The 21304-nt window shown below is 38.7% G+C and overlaps 1 protein-coding gene across 1 annotated transcript in view; it reads left to right on the top strand.

Moving 5' to 3' along the window:
• CFAP58 (cilia and flagella associated protein 58) overlaps window positions 1-19403 on the top strand; it is a 98352-nt gene extending 78949 nt beyond the window's left edge. The window contains exons 16-18 of the mRNA XM_010971277.3: window positions 5652-5771; window positions 8058-8191; window positions 11930-19403. Coding sequence (XP_010969579.3) covers window positions 5652-5771; window positions 8058-8191; window positions 11930-12041 — 366 coding nt within the window. The 3' untranslated portion in view covers window positions 12042-19403. The remainder of the gene's footprint in view (window positions 1-5651; window positions 5772-8057; window positions 8192-11929) is intronic.
• The last annotated feature ends 1901 nt before the right edge of the window (window positions 19404-21304 follow it).

Here is a 21304-nt window from a genome sequence, read left to right as displayed (position 1 = left end):
CAGGAGAGCGGGGAGCGGAGCTGTGCCCGTACCTCTAAGACCCTCTCACCTGGCTTTGAACCTGGCTCTGTTCTTCCACTGATGTTATCATGCAGCCTTTAGGAATTGTGTGGCTCACTTTGATTCAGATTGTTTCAGGGTTATAACATGTCTTCCAGCCCCAGAGGAGGCGTGTCATGGGAAGCATGATCCTTGAGTGCATCATGATGAGGTTTTTGACTTGTCGAGCGACTCAGACACACTGTTCATCCCTGTTGACCTTGGGATGCTCACCTGGGAGGTGAGGTAAAGATATTTGCTTCTTCTAGCCTTCTGTGACTCTTTCCTCCCTCCCTCCCAGGAGCAGTTGAAAGAATCATGCCTGTGAAACGTTTGAGGGTCCTTGCCATAAGATGGTCTTTTCAGTTTAAGGCACTGTTATTGCCCAAGCCAGATTGCTTCCTCCTCATCACCGGGAGGTTCTTTACTTTTCAAGCCAACTGGTACACTGGCGTAATGAAAGGTGAGATGAAAGAAATGGACAAAACAGTTGCAGGGGCTTCTCCGTGTGTTTATTACCCTCTCCAAATTGGATCTTGAAGCCTTGTCAGAGTGTTATTTTTCCAACAGAGCAGGTGTTAAGTGGCTATAGAAAATACACTCACCTCCTGGTATCTTTCTCATTGTGTGCTACACCCATTTACTGGGAAGACTATATTGTAAGGTGTGACAGGAGGCATTGTACCGCAAAGGAACATCACTGTTTTGTAATGCTATGTGTTCAAGTTGTTTTTCTTCTGTTCGGGCTTTTGAGTTTCCTTGCCATTTCCAGAATTATTACTTAAATGGTGAGTATTATTTTGATATTTGTTTCTCCAGAAGCTTATCCCATCCAATTTTTAAAATTAAAATATAGTTGATTTCTAATGTTGTGTTGGTTTCTGGTGTACAGCATAGTGATTCACTTACACTTTACATGTATATATAGATATCCTTTTTCATATTCTTTTTCATTATAGGTTATTACAAGATATTGAGTGTAGTTCCCTGTGCTATAGAGTAGGACCTTGTTGTTTATCTATTATATATATAGAAGTTTGTATCTGCTAATCCCAAACTTCTAATTTATCCCTCGCCTCCTTTCCCCTTTGGTAACCGTAAGTTTGTTTTCTGTGTCCCATCAAACTAATTTTCAAGTTGCATATACTCTTTTCAAAATAGAGCCATGTTATTTATTAATAATTTTTTTGTAATTTGGCCAGTGAAAAGGAAAAACCATAACAAATTGTGACTATGGCTGGTTAATAAATTTTCTTTTACCTATTTTTTTTTTTTGATGACAATGGTAAGACTACTTAGCTCCGGGTAAAAATCAGTTTCCTTTTGACTGGATGTTTCATTTAATGAGGGGACTGTTACTTATATTATTTTTCCTTTAACATAATTAATTTAAGGAAGTAAATATGTACAGAGACAAATGAGTCAACACACTAGTCTTTATCAATGTTTGCTGAAATTATTGCAGTTTGGAAAAATGGGGATCCAGAATTGCAAAGCCTTAGAAATAAATCTTTGCCTATGTGTAATATCTTTAGTTCAAGGATCTGAAAACAGGTTACAAGCAATTAAGCTTTAGGATACAAATGGGAGTTCTGTATTGTTTATTGGGTTAATTAAGTTATGGAATTACAATTTCCTTTGGGATCCTAGGAAGTCCTTTCTTTTAGTTCTACAAATTTGTATTCCTAGTTTTCCTGGATTCTTACCTAGTCCGTTAACCATTTCCAGATCTCTTTTCTTCCCATGCCATGTTTCTTAAAAGACTTACTTTCTCTCCTTCCTGTTTCTCCTTCAACTTCTGTGACCTTTGCCCCTACGTGTTCCTCCAGCCTTTCTGACCAAGGTTGCTTCATCCCCGCAGCCCACCCCAAAGGCTGTTTTCAGCTTCTTCTCTTCACCCCATTTGATGTCCCTGACCACTCAAATCATTCCTCCTTTATAAACGTCTGCCTTTTCTGGGTTTGGGGGATACTCAGTTACTCTCTCATTCTCTTTCTCTGGGTCTTTCTTACTTACCTACCCTTTATATGCTAGTTTTCTCAACAATCTGGTTGTGCTGGCCTTCCCTGTAAGACGTCCCAGCTGATGGGTCCACTCCCATGGCTCTGGCCATGACCCACTTCTGGTTCCAACTTGCTCCTCATTCTCAAGTCTGAGACTTCAGTTTCAACTCCTCTTCTGGATACTCCCCCAGGGCCCCAAGCTCAACATTTCAGCAACCCGCTGATTGTCAGAAGAGAATGCAGTAACAGTTCCCTCCCCTCCCCCTACACCCTCCTCTCTCCCAGCCTCCCTGCCTCCATTGCCATCATCCTCCAGCCCCGGAAGAGTCCACATTAGAGGCTTTGAAGACCTCTAACTCCTGTTCCTTCTTTCCTTACTTGTCTGATCATTCACCAGATCCCCCTGATTCTACCTTAGAAATGTCTTCACAACTGCCTACTTTTCATTCTAGTTGCCTTCTGTCTAGCTTTCTTTGTCTTCTGCTTGACCTTGTGCCCTGAGCCATCTCCTCATTCTGCTCTCTGCTTTCCCACTGGAGTTATTCCTCTCAAGACAATCCCAGGCTCCCAGTTGCCCAAAAGATGTGATCCCAAACCACATCTCGTGTGCCCTACGCTGTCTTGTCCCAACCTATGAGCCCAGCCTTTTCTCTCTGCTTCTCCCTCCTCCCACCCAGTGCACCTGCTAAACTGGGCTCACCTCTCCCCTGTCCTGTCAAGTATTTGAACCTTGGCCTTAAACACTTCTTTTCTCTCTCTGCTTAGGGGAATCTACCACTCATTCTTCAAGTGACATTTTTGTGATGCACCCCCCCACCCCAAATCCTCCAACCACAATCACTGCCTGCTTCTACTGGCCACAGCACTTTGTCAAAAACTTCTGTCACCATCCTTGTCTCAGTTTTGTGATCATCAGTTTAGGTTAGAGAGGGACTTTCTTTTTCTCATTTGTCCTATTATTTGTATCCAAATGCTGGGCACATCCTAGGCCCTTGATCAGGGTTAGTATATACAAAACTTTTAAAAATGGAAATATAGTTTATGTACAATATTATGTTTCAGGTGTACTACATAGTGATTTGACATCTGCGTACATTATGAAATGATCACAACGATAAGTCTAGTAACCATCTGTCCCCATACAAAGTTATTACAATATTATTGACCATTTTCCTTATGCTGTATATTATATCCCCATGGCTTATTTACTTTATAACTGGAGGCTTGTATTTCTTAATCCCCTTCAGCTGTTTCTTCCTCCTCCAAACTCACTCCCCTCTGGCAACCACCCATCTGCTCTTTGTATCCTTGAGTCTATTTTTGTTTTGTTTTATTTATTTAGATTCTACATTTAAGTGAGATCATATCATTTGTTTTTCTCTGACTTACTTCACATAGTGTAATACTCTCTAGATCCATCCATATCATCCACAAATTGTAAGATTTCAATTTTAATGGCTGAGTAATATCCCATTGTTTACATACACTACATCTTCCTTCTCCATTCATCTATCAGTGGACACTTAGTTGCTTCCATATCTCGGCTGTTATAAATAACGCAGCAGTGAACGTTGATGTGCACATATCCTTTTGAATTAGTGTTTTCATTTTCTTCATGTAAATACCCAGAAGTGAAATTGCTGGATCATATGGCGGTTCTATTTTTAACTTTTGAGGAACTTCCAAACTGTTTTCCAATTTACAAACTGGCTGCACCAATTTACAATCCCACCAGCAGTGCACAGGATTCCCTTTTCTCCACATCCTCGCCACCGCTTTTATTTGTAACCTTTTTTGATGATAGCCATTCTGACAGGTATAAGTTGGTAACTCATTGTGGTTTTGGTTTGCATTTCTTCAATGATTTGTAATGTTGAGCATCTTTTCATGTGTCTGTTGGTCATCTGTATGTCCTTTTTTTTTTTTTTTGGAAAAATGTCTATTCCATCCGCTGTCCATTTTTTAATCAAGTTTTTTTTTGATGTTGCGTTATATGAGTTCTTTATATATTTTGGATATTAAACCCTTATCAGATATATTGTTTGCAAATACCTTCTCCAGTTCAGTAGATTGCCTTTTTGTTTTGTTGATCATTTTCTTTGATGTGCAAAGCTTTTTAGTTTGATGTAGTCCCAATTGTTTATTTTTGCTTTTGTTTCCCTGGCCTGAGGAGACAGATCCAAGAAGATATTGCTGAGACCGATGTCAAAGAGCACATTGGCCACGTTTTCTTTTAGGAGTTTTTATAGCTTCAGGTCTTACATTTAAGTCTTTAATCCATTTTGAGTTTACTTTTGTATAAGGTGTGAGATTCTTTTGCGTGTGTCTGTCCAGTTTCTCCAGAACCATTTATCCCAGCTGTCTTTTTCCCACTGTATATTCTTGCCTCCTTTATTGTTGATTAATTGACCTTATAAACACGGGCTTATTCTGGGCTCTCTATTCTGCCTCATTGATTTATGTGCTAGTACCATATTGTTTTGATTGCTTCAGTTTTGTAGCATAGTTTGAAATCAGGGAGCATAATATCTCCAGCTTTGTTCTTTGGTCCTCTTTGGGTTGATTCCGTTTGACACTCTCTTTGCTTTCTGGACCTGGATATCTGTTTTCTTTCCAAGGTTAAGGAAGTTTTCAGTTATTATGTCTTCAAATAAGTTCTCTGCCCCTTTCTCTCTATCGCTCTCTTCTTCTGGGACTCCTATAATGCAAATGTTAGTATGCTTGATGTTATCCCAGAGTTCTCTTAAACTGTCCTCATTTTTTAAAAATTCTTTTTTCCATTCAGCTTTGGTGATTTCCACTAACCTGTCTTCCAGATTGCTGATCTGTTCATCTGTATCATCTAATCTACTGTTGATTCCCTCTAGTGCATTTTTTATTTCAGTTATTGTATTCTTTAGCTGTATCTGGTTCTTCTTTATATTTTCTAACTCTGTTGAAATTCTCACTGTGTTCCTCCATTCTTCTGAGTTCAGTGAGCATCTTTATGATCATTACCTTGAGCTCTTTGTGGGGTAGATTGCTTATCTCTACTTCCTTTCATTATTTTTTCTGAGGTTATGTCTTGTTCCTTCATTTGCAATATATTCCTCTGTGTCCTCTTTTTGCCCAATTCTCTGTGTTTATTTCTATATGTTAGGTATGTCAGTTACATTTTCCGATCTTGGGGAAGTTGTCTTGTATCTTTTGGGGCCCAGCAGCATACTCCCCTCTGGTCACCAGAGCTATATGCTCTAGGAGTGCCCCGTCTGAGGCCTGGTATATTCTTCTGTTGTGGTAAAGCTGACTGCTGTGTGGGTGTGCTGGTAGGTGGGGCAGGTTGCTGGCCAGGTTGGCTGGGAGGACATTCCTCATACAATGGCCACGAGTCCACTAGAGGGTAAAGTAGGCTTCCTGTGTGATTGGCCACACAGCCTGGGGGTTGCAAGGCTGCTACCAGTCCTTATGTGGCTCGATGCACAGTGGACTGAACCTACAGGTAAGTGTGATCAGCGTAGAGCTGAGAAGTAACTTACGGTGATCCCAAGTCATCCTAAGCATACTATCAAAGGCACTTTCCTTGTCTTGATGGGGCTGTTTATCTCCACTTGTGGTTATGCTCTCCACCAGGAAAAGGAGAAGCTATATGTGGAACTAAAGCACATCCTAGCCCGGCAGCCTGGGCCTGAGGCTGCAGAGCAGCTGCAGATCTACCGCCACACGCTGCGGGAGAAGACCAAGCAGCTTAAAGTAAGTGCTAGCCTCTGCTCTTTCAGGGCTGAGGGACGGCTGCGCCTGGGGAGCACCCCTGGACAAGTCCACTGCTTCGGCACAAGGAGCCAGCCTCCCAAATACCGTATTCCACTGAGGCCAGCCTTTTCACTCCTCCAGGCCTAGGAGGAGCAGGGCAAGCCTCAAAGCTACCCCTCTGCTCCTGGACTGATAGATGCCACACTTCTCTTCCCAAAAAAGGGGAGATGAGCAAGTGGAGAAAGAGTTGGGGAGAGGATATTGGCAACGGAATGGAAATTTGGGAGATAGGGTTTGTACGGATTATTGCAAGACGATTTAGAGAATTTGGATGGTGGAGAAGAACAGAGGAAATATTTTAACACCATTGCCCACTGAAGCCAACTCCCCGGTCCCCAACGGCCTTACTTCATGACCATCTCTCAAATAAGTAGCCATGAAAGATGAATTAAATTATTTTAGGATCCTGTTAGCATAAATTCCCTTCTAAGTGACATAAGAACAGCAGGTGGGGAGATAGAATGTTTTACTATTACATGTGCCTTTTAAAAGTTTTCTCATTATATTTTCAGCTTTACCTCCTAAGAGAGTACTTAGATATTCTTGATGTATTAGGAAGGGCTTACACACACACACACACAGAGCACATGCCAGCTGAATTCTGGCACTTACCTGAGCAGTGATGGTAATAATCATTGCCTTTCTGCCTGGAGTAACATAGATGCCATGCTACTAATATAGTACTAATCCTTTCACAAATAAAATGTTGTAAAATCGATCTTTTTTCTTAAAAAAAGGCAGGTGAAACAGAAGTCTAATGAGAGCATTAATTTCTAGCTTATCACTCTAAGCGTTCATTTCACATGAGTATCCTGAGGCATAATTTGAGTTTTGCAGGAGGCATAATCTTTTGATTATTTTCAACCCTTTAAACAATTGAACGTATCAAACAAAATAAAAACTTCTTTTCCCATGGGTCGGCGTGGATTAGAACAGCACATGTCTGTCTTTGCACTGCTGTCAGGTAGCTGTGCTTAGCACTGGACTGTAGTCAGCGGTTCAGAGGAGCCTTTTGTGACTTTAACCCTTTATCTCAGGATATCTGGATTTTTTTCTCTGAATGAAATGTGACCCCTGGGAGAAGAGATTCACAGGTGGGTGGTACTGAGTCTGTCCACTAGTTTGTCCTCATTATCTGGACTCTTTTAAGAAATTCCGCATTAGGTTCGGATGCAAGGTCTTTGTTCCTAAGAGTTTAACTTTTGAGACGGGTTTTCTCCCAACAGGACAATCATCTTCTTCAGCTCATGTTAACATAATCAGAATCCTTGTCACAGCAATGAATGGGAAAGAGTTCAGAAGCAGATGAGCACTCAAAAGATAAAGATCCTCCTTCCATGCAATTTTTCAAAAAATTAGGAGCTAGAGGAAAAGCAAATCGAGTCCACTGCATGCCTCTTAGAACAATAGCCTTCGTTTTCTCCCTTTGGTTTTTGTCGGGGGAGCTCCTCGCTTTGGTGTGCTTTACACATCTGTTCAGATGAGTAACTTCCCTCTTTTCTTGTCCAGCCTGAAACCAGTAGCATATACTGAGCACAACAGTGGAAGAAGCAGATAATCAGGCTTCCTATTACAGCCCCTCACACACACGTCACTCTCCCATGCACATGTCATAGCCCCCCCACTTTTTAGAGGTAGGCGTCCCAGTGCTGGGGTAAAGAGAGAATCTGTGAATAGTCCCAAAGGGCACAGTGAAGAGGTGATGGACACTCAGCAGAACAACCACTTTGGAAAACACAGAAATTAAATGCCTACTTAGTGGTGGTGGCGGCAGGATGATTCTGAATAATTTTTACAATAATCCTAAGATGAATCACACTCCCTAGTGATAACTTTTCTGAATGCTTAAAAACAAAAAGGCTTTCAAAGCAATTTTATACTGTATGCTGGGAGTTTTTCTGTTTCTATTCACAATATTCTTGAAACACATTACACCATCCACTGTGAGCCTGTTTGAATGTGCCTGATAGTTCTTCTTGTAAGGAGGGGAATGAGGTTTCATTAAGTTTGTCACTGGATTATGAGTCTTCAGACCTCTGTTGGATTTTTACCCAGATACAGACATTGAACTGGTAGAAGGGTGCGGATTAACTGTTGAACCTGGGCATGGTTTTGTATCTCTGGCCTCACTGAGGTAAGTGGCAGCAGATTGAAAAGATTTTTTTCAGAAAAAGACATTGTCTCACTGTGTATCTTCTGTTAATGCGACTTTATTTGTCCCGTTAGGTTTTGTCTTCTGAACTGAATATGTATGAATCACAGAGCCAAGAATATAAGTATGAGATCGAGAAACTTACCAGCGATCTGCTGAACTTAAAGAAGAAATACCTTGCTCAGAAACGTAAAGAATACATTCAGAAGTAAGAATTAGTCAAATGTTCTTCTAATTTTGTTTTGCCTATTACCTACTGATAAAGAAAGAACTGCGGACAGAGTTGCAGACCTCAATGCAATAAACGAAGTCACGGGGTGAACAAATGACACTGCACAGGTCAATCAACGGGTTGGTATCAAAGCAAGACAGGTGTCTCATCTGATACTGAGACCCCTCCTTAGGGCCCTGACAGGGATCCATTAATATCTGCTCCCTGGTGGACCTCACGTGGAGCAGAGGAAACCTGTTGTGATTTCCCCCAACACTGTTCTCATGGTTTGGAGATCAGCATGCCATAACTGTGTCAGCAAAGGAGGTTCACAGTTAGCCATGTGGGGGCTAAAATGTACTCACATTTCAAGCCACAGTTAATTTTGCTAAGGGGTCTGGGTTTGGTAAAGCTGTTTTTTCTAATAACACAGCTGGACCACTATAATTACGTGCAGTTCATGAATGATTTTCACCTACGTTTTAGATAAACTATCTCTGAACCCTTTCTATATCTAGTACCTGACTTCAGTGTCTGCTGAGGGGCACTGACAAGAGCTTTCATTCTTCTTGGAGATGATAATGCAGATGTCAGGTGAACATTTTAGGTTTCAAGATGCCTACATGTTGAAGAGTACATGTTCTCCTTACTATGTTATCATCATTTGCCTAATCCCAGGGTGAGAGAGTGGGTCCAGATGAATCAGTAGGTTTGAACCTTGGCTGCTTGGCATTGCCCAAATTATCTTGTTAATTCCGTGGTGGCTCACATTATGAGTTGAAAGTCAAGTTTGGTACCTCATCCGTAGGAGCATTTCAAGGATATGGTGGAGGGTTTAAATGCATCTGCCTATGATTCATTAGTGGCAAACAGCTATTTAAAGTAGCTGGATGTGAATTCATTGGCCAGTGAAAATCTCCTTTTCTTGTAAATCAGAATAATCCTCCATTCCACATTTAGATGCCAGTTCTCTGGTAGACTAAAATACTGCTAAAAATGGTAGCTCATTTAGGTGGGTCTTACTTAATGTGTGGGTCCAGCAGCTATCTGATTCAGAATCACTGGTGAGATTTATTTATTGAACATGAAGGTTCCCAGGCCCCATTTCCAGATATTTGGATGCAGCAGATTCTGGATAGGACTCAGAAATCTTCAGTTTAATTGCTCCTCAGTGATTTCCATGCACACTGATGTTTGAGAACCGCCGATATTATGTGAATTAAATGAATGTTGGAGTGAGTGGAAACACTGTAGTTTATTTCAGGACCAAGGTTGTGCTTATCAAATGTCAGCATGGCTAGTTTCCACATAAGGCCGGCGTCTAGCTCTGTGGCCTTCAAGCTTTCTGAGTGTGCACTCATATCAGGAAAACATTTCTGAACTTGCAGCTCCCCCTCATATATATTCGTATAGTTTTTAAAACAAATTTTCTTTGGAATCTTTTTTTTTACCTCCAGTATATTTAAATTTGTAAATTATATAGAGGTGTCACTTTGTGGGTAATTATTAGTAAAGCAAGATTTTAAATTTTTAAAGATGAAATATAGAATCTCTTAATCTTGGCTTTCCACTTGCTAATGGGTGATCCTACACATCTTCCAGAGTTCACGCACTCCATTTTGGAGACCAGTGGTCTAATTTACAGTTACAGACAGCTGGCTTGGCTAGACAGTTAATTATCTTTCTAGGGCTAATTAACTTCCCTGCCTTGGCCCTGGGGTTTGGTCTCGTTTCCTTTGACCTTATTGATTCCCCCCACCTCCCAAAACACGGTTTTTTGGACACAGAGAGCATGCTGTCCAACAGAGCAACACCCCTCTGTTGCCTTGGCTCTTCCCAATGGCTCTAGGTCACTAGAATTGTGCTGCCCCACCCCTGCCTCCGCTGTGGTACGCTGCTTGTGGCTATTTAAATGAAAATGAATTACAGTGAAACCAAATTCAAAATTCAGTTCCTTAGTTTCAGGAGTCATATTTCACTTACTTAGGACCCACTTGTGAGTGGACGCCACCCTGGGCAGCCTGGCCGTTAGAGCTTCTCCACCCTCGGGGGTAGTTGTATATGATAGCGCTGTGCTGCTCCAGAACCTCTGCCTTTACCTTGAATTCTCTTTCCTTGTAGCCACTCTGACCTGGCTGGGGTGTCATCAATGGTTCCATTTAGCTGGGGATCCATAAACTGGAGGGAGACAGAGGGATATGAGTTCATAGGAGAAGAGCAAAAAAAAAGATTAAGGAGCTGAAGGAGAATATACCAGGGCAAGAACAAAAGTGCTGAGATGGTTTAGACTGGAAGGAAGAAGGCTGAAGGGAGTCATTAGGATGGTCTATAAATACATTAAAAAGATCATATAAAGGAGACATTATTCCCATTAGTCAGCTTAGATCAGGCCAGAAGCATTAAGCTTAAGTTCCTCCAGAAAGCAAGATTTAGGTTACTTAAGGCAAGAGAAGGCAAGGGTGGGGGGAGTGAGGTGGGGGGGTGCCTGCATCGAACAACAGTCAGGAGGTAGACAAGTTGTCAAAGCACTTGGAGGAATCTTCTTTGCTGGATCCACTCAAGGCTGAAGCTTTTGTCCTATTTATGGAGGGTGGGTTTTTATAATAAGGAAATCAATTCGGCTAAGAGACAGCTGGATTGATAAACCAGTCCTCTACAGGATCTTTCCATATGGAATAATTTAGAATAATCTCTGTGGATATTCTCCTCACACATGCTCTTTAGCAACTCATATCATTTTGACCTTTTTGCCTTCATTTCTCTCAAACACTGAGTTTATCATGCTCCTGTCCTGACCTGCACCCCCACCCACCTGCCCCTAACTCCCCTACTCTGGACCCCCTGGCTGGTCTAGAGTCTGCAGTACCAGTCAGATTCTTCTGCAAAAGGTAGAATTCTCTCCCTTAAGGTAAATCATTTGTAGTTGTCAGATCTGATTGGTTTTAGTCTTAGTCATGTGCTTAATTTTAATTTTTAAAAAGGAATTCTAAAGATGTTTTCCATAAGTCTCCTAGTTATACAATAGATAATTTGTATAAATTTAATGTGCCTCTGCAAGAAACCTGAATGTGTGTGTGTGTGTGTGTTTAAAGAAGATCCATGTGGAAAATACAGTGTAGATTTTAAGGTAGAACTTCCTTTATCCATTGCCAAATGTGTTATCTTATTTATCTTACCCAACTTTTTGGATCTTAAACTATTTCTAATAATAACTGCTGCTTATCTAAAGTTGTAGGAAAATTTGTATTTTATTAATGTCCAAGTTTGATGAAGGTACCTTTGTGTGTGTGTGTGTGTGTGTGTGTGTGTGTGTGTAGTAAATATTTATAAGTTTCCATGGAAACGTTGGAATATAAAAGTTGATAAATGATGAATTAGTCATTATAATTGAGCCAAGAGAAAGATTCTTCTGACTGATCTTTGGAACTAAACAAATGTTTTATAAAACAGGAATATGATTACAAGTCAGGAGCCTCCAGTACATAGCGCTTGAGTTATAATGAGGCCTTCTGTCTGTGTTTAGATCAGCATTACGAAGGCACATTTAATTGTGTCTCTCCCTAATTCTATGTGTTATCAGCAAACCTCTAATTAGATTTAAACAACCACCTTGTCTAAAACTGGAAGCTTTGATCAAACCAGTTTTCAGTGGCTCACTCACCCTAGGAATTTAACACCAATCTTAGAAGAGAAAAAAGATGGTAAGGAAGTTAACTTTCACCTCCTCTCTTACAGAAACAAGGACAGAATATCCATGGATGACACCTTCTCAATGGCCAAACCAACCGGCCCTCGTTTTACAGGGGGTGGGTTTCCCCTCAGCAAGTCATCCAAGATGAAGTCCTAACTTGAAGCTGCTACCTGGGTCCAGCTGACCAGGTCATGAAATTTGCTCTGAAACATTTTGGAGGAATCTCTTTGAAATCTCTTGGATCACAGACCTTTATGGGAAATCAATGCTTAGATTCCAGGATGGAAAGAAATGCAGAACTGTTACAGTCATGTACATGTAAGAATGATGAAGTTCTACTTAGTCCACATGGATATTAACAGAATGTAATTGTATCTGTTCAAATTAGGCTGACCCATTGCATGAAGCAGATCTTTGGTTACCACCATGTTGATTGATTTGAAATGCACCACATCTAGATACTCCGTATGGATGAAACTTTGGAACCCAGTTTCTCTATTATAGACATTGGTGCTTAGGATTTATATTTAAAGGCATATTTTTGAAACACAGTGCATTCTTATTCGTAAGAATCTATTTTAATTATTTCTCATTAACAAGTCACTGATGAGATGAGAATGAAGGACATACTCTTAAGTATTTTTTAAAAAGTGTTTTTAGAGTTGATTTCTATGTGGAATTTCTTTTCAGGCCTGGGGTATGAAAATCTATTCCAAAGAGACGTACTAATAAATACTTCATCATAAAAAATAAAAAGAACCTTTGTAGAGATTTTGATCTTTGCTTTGGTAGAGTATGTAATTAAAGTTTAAAACTACTCTGAGAAATGGTTAACAGAAGGGTTTGATTCAGAGGAACCCAAACTATAAAGTGAAGGCTTTGGGCTGGTGTCCTCTGAAGGTCTATTTTTTCTAGACCTCACACTCGGATAACAGGATAGGGATCTGTATGACTTCCAGGCTGCAGGCCAACATTTTGAGCCACCGAATCCATTGTATTTTCTTTTTGTTGATGCCACAATTGTGTGGGCATCATTTCAAAGTTCCCTCCTTTAGAATGTTCATTCAGTAACATTATGTGGGACACCCTGGCCATCTTTCTCACAATAACTTGACCTCCGTAATTTTTTAAAATAATTGAGAAGTAGCTCAGGGATAGGCAAGGAGGATGTAAGTAGATTATTCCATTTGTGCTACAGGACTAAGGTTCTCATTGGGAGGAGCAGGAGACTTAATGACCCCAAGACGTTTGTTCAGATTATACAGAGAGAGGATTTCAGAGGGGTCTTCTGTGTGATTTGCTGTTCATCTCAGTTCACCACCAGAAGCAGACCCAAGGCAATGATAGCAATGAAAGAGATTTATTATGAAGTGACCCCAGGAAACACACTAAGAGTGGGGAAATAGGACAGAGAAGAGAAGGATACCAAGCCAAGGTACAGTGTCATGTCAAGTTCCATGGTGGGGAGTCTTTGGCTGGACCTTGCAGGGAGCTCTGGAAACAATGTAATCACATCTCAAGAGTTGTCCCCATCAGGGGTGAGGGAGTTGGGATATTTATATCCCCTATGCTTCTAGTCATTGGTCAAGGACTACTGTGGAAGGGTCCTTCTGGTCTGCCCTGCCTGTAGGCAAAGCAGCTGTCAGACAAGGAGATGGCAGTTGCTGACTGTTGGAAGGGAAAGTGGTTATGGGCTGGGGGAACTGAGTCAGGCACTGTTATCCTTTATTGCTTCTCCCCCATGATACCAGTCAAGAACTGCAGATGGAAATCAACCTCCAGTGTAGCTGGTGACCCTCGGGTGAGGTGTGATCATCAGCAATCTGTGTACCATACGGGAGGTGATGGTTACATGCTGGAGAAAATTTGCTGAGAACACTTTAAAGAATCACAGTGGGGCCATTTCCATTTTTGAAAATCACTGATGATATCAACCCTCAGAGCTGACCATATTCTGTTTAGACGAAAGGCTTTTACAGGTAAGGTAAGGCGAGGCAGTTATGACACAGGCACGGCACTGGAGGGTTTCCCATCCATTCAAGGCCATTTTGAAGTAGAGCCATAGCCAACTTCCTTCTGAGTCCTTGGGTGACTTTATAAGAAGTTCACTTCTCTAGGGAAATGGGATCTGGGATTCTTGATTCCTCCCAGGACAGCAAACACTCTAGAGACAGATGCCAGGTTCAAATCCTGGCTCATCATAACAACTGAGTTGTTTTGAAGATTAAATGGATTCACATGTATATGCTTAGAACAATGTCAGCACATAGTAATTGTTCAATAAACATCTGCCATTATTATTATGATGTAAGAGATATGTTTTGAAATTGGAGAATAAACATTATTACCTAATACTTTATTATATCAACTATAAAGGTGATTCTGATCCTCATTTACAGCATTTACAGGATGAATGACACTAAAATATCTGGATGAAGCTAGATTTGCTAATATAATTGATAATTGAGTACTTTGCAGAAATGCCATACAGGGGAACTCATGAAAACTTCTGTATATTTTTCTTATCATTGTGATCTGAGAACAGATTTCTCACCTTCAGAAGTCAGAGCTTCCAGAGGGAATGATGCTGGTGGCCTCTAGCTGCCATCTTCTTCTTTTTTTTTTTTTAACTTTTTTTTTTTTAATTGAGTTATAGTCATTTTACAATGTTGTGTCAAATTCCATTGTAGAGCACAATTTTTCAGTTATACATGAACATACATTCATTCATTGTCACATTCTCTTTCAATGTGAGCCACCACAAGATCCTGTATATATTTGCCTGTGCTACACAGTACAATCTTGTTTATCTATTCTACATTTTGAAATCCCAGTCTGTGCCTTCCCACCCCCCCATCCCTCTGGCAACCACAAGTTTGTATTCTATGTGTATGAGTCTGTTTCTGTTTGGTATTTATGTTGTTTTTTTTTTTTAGATTCCGCATATGAGCCAGCTCATACGGTGTTTTTCTTTATCTTTCTGGCTTACTTCACTTAGAATGACATTCTCCAGGAACACCCATGTTGCTGCAAATGGCATTATGTTGTTGGTTTTTATGGCTGAATACTATTCCATTGTATAAATATACCACTTCTTCTTTATCCAGTCATCTGTTGATGGACATTTAGGCTGTTTCCATGTCTTGGCTCTTGTAAATAGTGCTGCTGTGAACATTGGGGTGCATGTGTCATTTTGAAGTAGGGTTTCTTCTGGATATATGCCCAGGAGCAGGATTCCTGGGTCATATGGTAAGTCTATTCCTAGTCTTTTGAGGAATCGCCATACTATTTTCCAAAGTGGCATTCCCACCAGCAGTGTAGGAGGGTTCCCTTTTCTCCACAGCCTCTCCAGCATTTGTCATTTGTGGACTTTTGAACGATGGCCATTCTGACTGGTGTGAGGTGATACCTCATTGTAGTTTTGATTTGCATTTCTCTGATAATTAGTGATATTGAGAATTTTTATGTGCCTATTGATCATTTGTACTTCTTCCTTAAAGAATTGCTTGTTTAGGTCTTCTGCCCATTTTTGGATTAGGTTGTTTGTTTTTTTCTTATTAAGTTGGAAGAGCTGCTTATTTATTCTGGAGATCAAGCCTTTGTCGGTTTCATTTGCAAAAATTTTCTCCCATTCCGTAGGTTGTCGTTTTGTTTTACTTATGGTTTCCTTTGCTGTGCAGAAGCTTGTAAGTTTAATTAGGTCCCATTTGTTTATTCTTGCTTTTATTTCTATTGCTTGGGTAGACTGCCCTAGGAGAGCATTTTTGAGATGTATGTCAGATAATGTTTTGCCTATATTTTCTTCTAGGAGGTTTATTGTATCTTGTCTTATGTTTAGGTCTTTGACCCATTCTGAGTTTATTTTTGTGTATGGTATAAGGGAGTGTTCTAGCTTCATTGCTTTACATGCTGCTGTCCAGTTTTCCCAACACCATTTGCTGAAGAGACTGTCTTTATGCCATTGTATATTCTTGCCTCCTTTGTCGAAGATTAGTTGACCAAAAGTTTTTAGGTTCATTTCTGGGCTCTCTATTCTGTTCCATTGATCCATGTCTGTTTTTCTACCAATACCATGCTGTCTTGATGACTGTAGCTCTGTAGTATTATCTGATGTCTGGGAGAGTTATTCCTCCAGCCTCTTTTTCTTCAGTTATGCAATGTAATGGCAATTCTAGGTCTTCCGTGGTTAGCTGCCATCTTCTTCTTGTTTCTCTCCATGTAGCAGAGAAGGGTGGTCAGCCTCTGCTGCTGACAGAGGCCCGTCGAGCCAAGATCGTGTGGGCTCTGGGAGTTAACACAGCAGCTCCATAAGCTCAATATGCTTATGTTCAAATGGAGGAGGAGTGAATTAAGGCCAGAAAAGGTGGGAGATACTGCTGCTGCCTCTCATTCCCTGCACAGCCCGACAGCCCAGGTATTCTAAGCGACAATTATTTAGGTGGAGGTGTTGCCACCATAGCCACAGTACAAAAGTGAACTATTAAAAATACTGAGATTTGCACATCATTAAAGATAACTGTGAACTCACAGTGGGCTAACGTGCTTTTAAAATCACAAATCTGAGCTGCATTGTAAAGCAACATTAGGGGGTTGTAGAGTAACACCATTTTACCCTGGGGTTTTGAGCGTCTCAGAAAGGAGTCATGTTGCTAAAACAGCCATTTCCTCTTGACTGGGCTGATGGGGAGCTGGTATGGTTTCTCTGTCGATAGAGAGACATGATAAAGGGGACTCCTGGGTCATTATTTGCTGATCAGAGCTTCTCAGCAACTGCTCTTACAGCCAGACTTTTATTGTGCTTACCTCTGAAGAAATTGCTCAGAGCAAAAGTTTGTTGCTGTGATAAGCCATGGAGATGGAAGTAGTCATACTTGGAGGAGATGGCAGCTGCTCTCCTTGTCATGGGCTGTAATTTTGCTATAAAAATTTATCCAGGGTTGATAATTATGGTTTGATTTCCTGGCTCACTCAACCAGATTCTGATGTCTGAGCTAGGCCAATATACCCATCAGAAAATACTATGTCATGAATTGAGAGTTGAGTAGCATTTCAGAGCCTGGACAATTGGAAGAAAGATACTCTTTCCCTTCAACATGATCAATTGTATAGAGATCTAGTTGGAATAGGGAGCAAAGGGAGGGCATTTTGAAATATTAAAATGGTAAAATAGTTTAAAAATATATCTCACTATTTTCTTTGTAGTAGATGAGAAATATTTTTATGGCATTATCCATTTTTAACTTCTAATTCAATGCTGTTTTAGTATACCATTTCTCATATCTATTATTTAAAAGTTCCATTAGGGTTTTGAGACCCATTAGATTTTACAACGGCATGAAATGTGTTATCAACAGGGTACCATTTTTCTTTTTTATAATTAAAAATAGATTTTTTTCCTCTTATTTAAAAGTGCCAATTGAAATACAGAGAGAAAATTAGAAAATATGAATAAGCAAAAAGAAAATATGAATAAGCAAAAAGAAAATATGATTCAGCATCAATAACCCCACCATCTATTGATAAATATTGTTTTCCTGTGCTAATGCACATCTCATTGACCTGGGTTGGCTGTACCAGTTGCTATGCCCACCGTTATTTCTGACTGATTGTGCTACTTATAATTCCCAATTGTTAAATATCTTGAATATCACCTTTGAAATACTACTGTTTTATAATTTTGAGTGTTATCTTTCTGGACATTTAAGATAAGTATATATAGATATATTTTATTTTTAAAGCTCAAAGATATAATTTACATTTAATAAAAGCACACTTTTAAATGTATAGCTTGGTAAGTTTTGACAAATGAATATGCCCAAGTAACCACTGCCACAATCACCCCCCCCCCAAGAATGCCCTTATGCCTCTTGGCAGTCAATATTCACAGCCCCCATCCAGCCTAAGCAATGATAGATCTGTTTTTCATCATTATGTATTAGTTATATCTTTCTTAGAATTTCATGTAAATAGAATCATACAGTAGACACTCTTTTGTGCCTGGCTTTTTTTCATGTAATTTTTTTTTGAGATTCACTCATGTTGTTGTGTATGTCAGTAATTAATTCATGTTTATTGCTAAGTAATATTCCCTTATGTTGACAATGCAATTTGCCTATTGATTTACCTGTTGATAGGAATTCAGGTTGTATCCAGTGTTTGGTTATTATAAATAAAGTTGCTATGAATGTTCATGTACAAGTCTTTATGTAGACAAGCATTATCATTGCTCTTGGGTAAATACTGAGGAATGAAATTGCTGGATCACTTTGAAGGTAAATGATCATTTAACTTGATAAGACACTGCCAAACTGTTTTCCTAACTGATTGGGCCATTTTTCATTCCTATCTACAATGTGTGTGAACTCCAGTTACTCCAGTCTTTGTCAATATTTGGTATTGTCAGTATTTTTTTAAGCCATTCTATTGGATATATAGTGATATTTTATTGTGATTTAAATTTATATTTCCCAATGATTAATAATACTAGGCACCTTTTTTTTTATGTGCTTTTGGTCATTCATGGAAGCATTTTCAAATTCTTTGCCCATTTAAAAAATTTTCATAATTAGGTTATAAGTGTTCTTTGTCTATTCTGGATAAATAAACCTTTGTCAGATATATGTATTGCAAATATTTTCACTTAGGCTGGGCTGTACCTTTTCATTTTCTTCACAGTGTATTTTGAAGAGTAGATCTTTTAAATTTTACTTAGATCCAGTTTATCCTTATTTCTCTTACGTAGTTAGTACTTTTCTTGCCCTAAGTAATTTTTGCCTACTCCCGGATAGTAATGATTTTATATCTGTTTTTATCTAGAAGTTTTACTATAGTTTTAGTTTTTATGTTTATATTTATGATCCATTTAGAGTTAATTTTATGTATGGTTTGAGGTTAGAGTAGAGGTTCATTTTTGTTCCATCTGGATATCCGGTTGTTCAGCACCATTTGTTTAAAAGACTGTCATTTTCCATTGAATTACTTTGGCATATTTGTAGAAAATCAGTTGACTTTATTTCAGTAGTTCTATTTATGAACTCTGTTCTGTAGTTCTATACCTATCTGTGATGATAACAGTAACTTTATAGCAAGTCTTGAGATTCGATGGTGTAAGATCTTCAACTTTTTTCTTCTTCTTTGGAATTATTCTTATTGTTCTAGGTTTTATCCATATCTATACACCACTTAAACTGGTTTATCAATTTCTGCAAAAAAGTCTGCTGGTAGTTTGGTTGGATTGCATTGAATCTATAGATCAATTTGGGGAGAATCGTCACCTTAACAATATTGAGGCTTTCAAGACATGAATGTGGCCTATGTCCCCATTAATTTAAATTTTTACAATTTCTCTCAGCAGCATTTTGTATTTTTCAGTGTACATATATTGCACATGTTCTGTAAATTTATGCCTAAGTATTCTGCAACTTCTGATGTTATTGTAAATGGTAATTTTAAACCTATCTTTCATTTGTTATTAGTATGTGGAAATACAACTAACTTTTGTGTATTCCTTTTGTATCCCAGGACATTGTTAAATCCATTTGTTTTCAGCTTTTTGGAATTACTTAAGATTTTCTATGAACATAATCATGTTTTCTACAAATAAAGTCAGTTTTTGTTTGTTTTCAATCAGTATGCTTTTTATTATTTGTTTATTTGTTTCTTCATAATCACCATACTTACACTGGCCAGGACTTCAAGTAAATTGTTAGATTAAAGTGGTGAGAGCAGCATCTCTGCCTTGTTCTTGATGTTAGGGGGAAAGTTTGAGTCTTTCATCATGGAGTATGATGTTAGCTGTAGGATTTTCATAGATGCCCTCTATTAGGTTGAGGAAGCTTCCTTCTATTGCTTGTTTGCTAAGAGTTTTAATCATACATGGATACTTAATTTCCGCAATGCTTTTTCTGCATGTATTGAGATAGTCTTATGTTTTTTTCTCATTTATTTTGTTAACATGATGAATTACTTTGACTTTCAAATGTTAAAGAAACTTTGCATTCTTTGGGTAAACCCCACTTGGTCATATGTCGTTTTTATACACTGTTGAATTAGATTTGCTAACATTTTGTCAGTGACTTTGACAGCTTTGTTCAACAGGGTTATTGGTCTGTAGTTTTCTTATGAGGTCTTTGCCTGGTTTTGGTTTCAAGGTTTTCCTGGTCTCACAAACTGAACTAGGAAATGATCCTTCTCCACTATTTCCTGAAATACTTCATAGGATTGGTATTATTTCTTCCTTAAATATGTGATATAATTTACCTTTAAAATTATCTGAAATGATAATTTTTCTTGTGGGAAAGTTTTAAATTAGATACAGGGTTATTTGGGTTTTTTGTTTCATCTTCTGTTGCTTTTGATAATTCATGTCTTTCAAGGGGTTTATATATTTCGTATAAGTTGTTAAACTTATGGACATAAAGTCAATCAAAATATTCTTTTACTTTCCTTAACATTGCTAGGATCCAAACAGACATTCCTTATTTCATTCTGGATATTGGTAATTTAAACCTTCTCTCCTTTTTTCTTTATGAGAGTTCATTAATAAAATTTTATTGATATTTTCAAAGAACCAGCTTTTTGTTTTATTCTTCTCTATTATCAGTTTTTTATTTCACTGATTTCTGCGATAGTACTTAATATTTTCCTTCTGCTATTTAGTTTGGGTTTAATTTTCTCTTTCTCTTACAGCTTCTTAAGGTAGTTGATTTTAGCCTTTCCTTTTTTAAAATACAGCCTTAAAGCTCTATGTTTCTCTCCTAGCTCTGCTTAAAATACATTCCCCACATTTTAATATGTTGTGTTTTCATTATTTTTTAGTCTAATTAGATTCTACTTTCCGTTATGACTCATGGGCTGTTTAGAATCGTGTTTTTAAATGTCACAAACATGTAGGTGCTTTTCCAGATATCTTTTGTTACTAATTTTTTATTTCTGTTGTCATCAGAGAACGTGTCCTGTATACTCTGAATCATTTCAAATTGATTGAGATTTGTTTTATGGGCCAGAGTATGGATTATCTTGATGCTTGTTTTTTGTGCACTTGAAAATAATGTGTATTTTTGCTTTTGTTGGGTAAGTGTTATGTAACTGTCAATTAGGTCAAGTTAGCTGCTGGTGTTATTCAAGTCTTCTAGATTTCTCCTGGTTTCTTTTTACTTGTTCTATTGATTACTGAGAGTAGAGTGTCAAATATTCAAGTGTGATTGTGGCTTTGTCTATTTATCCTTTCACTGTTGTCAGTTTTTGCTGCCTGCATTTTGAAGCTTTGAAATCGATGCCTAGATGTTTAGGATTATATCTTCTTGATAAATTGACCCTTTTAATATTATGAAAGACCTCTCTTTATTTCTGGTAATATTGCTTACCTCAAAGTCTACATTGTCCCATATGAATATAATTACTCCAGTTTATGATTGTTA

Source organism: Camelus bactrianus, chromosome 11 (assembly GCF_048773025.1).
Source record: "Camelus bactrianus isolate YW-2024 breed Bactrian camel chromosome 11, ASM4877302v1, whole genome shotgun sequence".
Classification (NCBI taxonomy): domain Eukaryota; kingdom Metazoa; phylum Chordata; class Mammalia; order Artiodactyla; family Camelidae; genus Camelus; species Camelus bactrianus.
This window is presented reverse-complemented; position numbering and strand designations above follow the sequence as displayed.